This window comes from Leguminivora glycinivorella, chromosome 15 (assembly GCF_023078275.1).
Source record: "Leguminivora glycinivorella isolate SPB_JAAS2020 chromosome 15, LegGlyc_1.1, whole genome shotgun sequence".
In the NCBI taxonomy this organism is placed as follows: domain Eukaryota; kingdom Metazoa; phylum Arthropoda; class Insecta; order Lepidoptera; family Tortricidae; genus Leguminivora; species Leguminivora glycinivorella.
The window spans coordinates 6,225,318-6,228,838 of NC_062985.1; the positions used below are offsets into that span (position 1 = coordinate 6,225,318).

General features: G+C 33.4%; 1 protein-coding gene across 1 annotated transcript; it reads left to right on the forward strand.

Annotated features, from left to right (window-relative positions):
• LOC125233926 lies at positions 1–2,073 on the forward strand. The gene is made up of 2 exons (XM_048140098.1): positions 1–1,171; positions 1,492–2,073. Exons 1-2 carry the CDS (start codon positions 114–116, stop codon positions 1,883–1,885), a joined length of 1,452 nt encoding a protein of 483 aa, XP_047996055.1. The 5' UTR covers positions 1–113; the 3' UTR covers positions 1,886–2,073.
• The last annotated feature ends 1,448 nt before the right edge of the window (positions 2,074–3,521 follow it).

Consider the following 3,521-nt stretch of genomic DNA (forward strand, 5'->3'; position numbering starts at 1 on the left):
CTGCTGAACATAACCCTAAAATCTAAGCGCAATATGCTCAATTGCTCATATGCTGGATTGGACGTAATTTAAAGCAGCTTTGTTGTTTAATTACTTAGGATCAAGGTTTAAAGATGAATCAGTCTTGTCAAATTGTGCCCTGGTTTGATAGCAAGGAGTGGTTTGAGGTGTATGAAAAGATTTATTCTTCGCCCTCGTTAAAAAGTAAACAAGAAGCACTTGAAATACTATTAGTGTGGAAAGCTAGATGTCCCTCTCTCCCGGCTGGTATTGAGTCTACCCTTGGTCTACTAGAAGTTCATATTCAGGATTCTACACAAGGAAATGAAAAATTGCTTCGATTGGCATACGCTACTGCAATGATGCGGTTTGTGAATCACATGCTTGATGCAGAAATAGCAAAAGGCACGAGTTTACATCATGCGGCCAGAGCTTCTGATGTTCCAGATTGGATCATAGATTTGAGACATGACACTGCTCATAATAATGTTCTACCGTCAATTGAAATACTCAGAGAGGCATCTTTAATAGGCCTGGAATGGTTAAACAATAATTACTGGTTAAAGCATAAAGAATATATAAAAAACTTTGTATCGGGCCATAAGGAAGTAAATAGTACAGATGAAAATAAAATATCAGTACTAATTAGTTTCTGCACCACATTGAGCATATGTACTAGCCCCAGTTGTAAAATAAAGAATGTAAGCGAGATCGCCGACATCAATATGAGGGAAGCAATTATAAATGATGCAAGAGATTTATTTGCTAATAGTGTGGACTTTTCCAACCTGAAGACTGTATCTATTTCATCCTTAGTCAACACTCTAAATATCAATGCTAAGAGGCTGCTCAAGTCTAAAAATACAGCTGTTTTAGTAAACAAAGCTTTGACTAGTGAGGATTCACTCTTCCTTTCTTCAGACCTGTTACATTATATGAGTGAAACTGATTTTTATATTAAAGGCAATCTCAGTCACAAGTATGTCCAGTGTTTTGAAGTATTGCTTACATTCTTACATACAAACGATTTGCTGATGGATTTTGTCCAAGATTTAATTAAATTTACTAATGAGGAAAATGATAGTGAAAAACGCAAGCTTGCTGCTCTGTGGGTTTCAGAGATATTGCAAGCACTGAAAAAATCTGTACTATTCTGCCAAAAAATAAAAGGGTGAGTAAATTATTTAATTGTGAAAGTCAGGTCTTTTTAGGGTTCTGTCCAAAATGGAACACTTATGTGTTATGTCTCTGTCTGTCTGCCTGAAGGTTGTATGTTACCAGCTTATTTGGCAAACATAGACAAATCAATCAGGAATTAAAATCTTTAAATTTACATTAAATCATTGACAATCACTAGAACCCTTCATTATATGTGTCCCAACATGCACTTGCCCGATTTTTTGTAACACATATGTAGACAAAAGTACCATAACTAACATCCACTAGCTATACATAATTAACAATTTAAAACAAAACTACTGTCCCTTTCAGATCTGATCCTGATCAAACCAGAAATAAGAAGAGGAAGGAGTTGAAACTATTATATAAACATTGGTTCCCAAATGAGAAACAAACTGGACTGTTGCTGGACCTTCACAAATCTGTTCCTAGCGAATGGATGGATATAAAATTCATTCAACCTATCATATCGTCATACAACCCATACCTGATTTACTTTATCAAACCCTTACTGGACTTGGTTGAGCCAAGTGTGCCCAAGACAAACATTGAAAAAATATGTAATTTGGCTAAAATAATCTCAACACCAGAGTCTACTAGTTCAGCAAACTCAACTAAAATTTATACTATTGAAGACTTGCAATCAACTCAAAGAAGCAGAGTGGTAGTTGAGGAAGCCAGACTCCGACTGCATGGAAATATGTGAGGAAGAGATATTGGACAATACCACAGTTCGTGAAGAAGAATTTCAAACTGGTATTTGGCAAAGAGCTTCCACGAGTTATAGTTGGTCCCTTTGTCCAGTTGGTATTTTGCCTTGGCAAATACATATTAAATAAATAATAAGGGCTTTGTGATTATTAATTGAAAATAAAACATTTGATTCCACAGCAATTTTTATTTTTTTTTCATAGTTTGTATACAGTATAACATTTTGGTTACATTTCATTATATTGACACATTATAGGATCCCTAACAATAAATTGAACAATATACATGTTATTAGTATATTACAAGATTAACAATTACATAGGATGTTCACAGTCAAATAGCATACAGAAATATGATCTAACAAAACTTGAACGGCATAGTATTGGTCCTTAGCACACTATTCATACTAAACAAACATCTCTAGATAGATCATATTTAGCGTACAGTAAAATATCAAAGTAATATCATGTCAAATATTTTTTAATATATAGAATGTAAGAGATAGACACAATAGAATCGCCAAAGCGTGTTTTAAATTTACATTAGACATGATAGGTACATGATACTTCGTAGAAGACATTGACAGGCCGTACGTAACGTAACGTAACACTACAGCAACAGGATCAACAACGACGTAATACATTCGTTAAGATTCAATTTTCATTTTGCTATTTTTATATAGGCACCTGAAGGGCATATACATATCAAACAATAAAATTGATAGGCACTTTTAGAAACTAAATTGTTTACGTAATAAAGAGTTTCAGCAGTTTCTTAGATAAAATGTGGTAATTTGCTAAAATGGTTTTAAAACTAATAAAATTATTTACATAATTAAAAAAATGCTAAAAGAAACTTAATTTACACACACTTCTAAAGTGTCCATAGTTTTTAATCATACAGTTATAATTCTTTACAAAACGCATAACTTATCTTAGTACGACCTGAGTATGTTCCCATTGCTCAAGGTAGTTTGGAAATTGGGGAATCCTACAAAATACCTAGAAATGAAACATAGTATCCATTGAACAGGGTAGCGATAAAATATAATTTTACTGGGAGTATCGCCACCACAGCGAGCACCAACAACCAAACACGCGCCAATGATTGCAATTCCCATAAAAGATAAAAGGCACAGAAAATACACGCAATTTTGACGGCGTCGCCCTGGCAACGTAGGACCCTACTATTTTTCACCTACAAAAAAATTACATAACAAATATCTGAAGAATTAAATTCTACTAATTTATAAATAAGTCATTGCCCTTTTGAGATTCTAAACGGATATTATGGCATAACAAACGTTGTATTGCCGATGTAAATTAAACTTAATAGAAAACGCCATCCCGAATATAATTGAGCGACATACCTCGTCTTGGTCAAAGGTACAACATGAATGTATAAATATAGTTAAATGATAAATTTCATTCAGATTTTCGTTGTATAGTACTAGTTGACTAATATTAGAAAGCAGGTAAAATATTTGTGACTTAATAATAAATTCAATAGCTTATTAATAGACAGTCTTTAGATAATGAAGCGAAATTAAAAGTATAAAGCGAAGAAGGTACATTTACTAGTATTGTAATCTGTTTGTGTAGTAGTATATGGCAACCTAACTGCGCATGTCA

Coding starts and splice junctions, on each gene's coding strand:
- LOC125233926 (XM_048140098.1), top strand. CDS start 114: ATGAATCAGTCTTGTCAAATTGTGCCCTGGTTTGATAGCAAGGAGTGG. Junction 1,172..1,491: donor TTCTGCCAAAAAATAAAAGG/GTGAGTAAATTA, acceptor TGTCCCTTTCAG/ATCTGATCCTGATCAAACCA.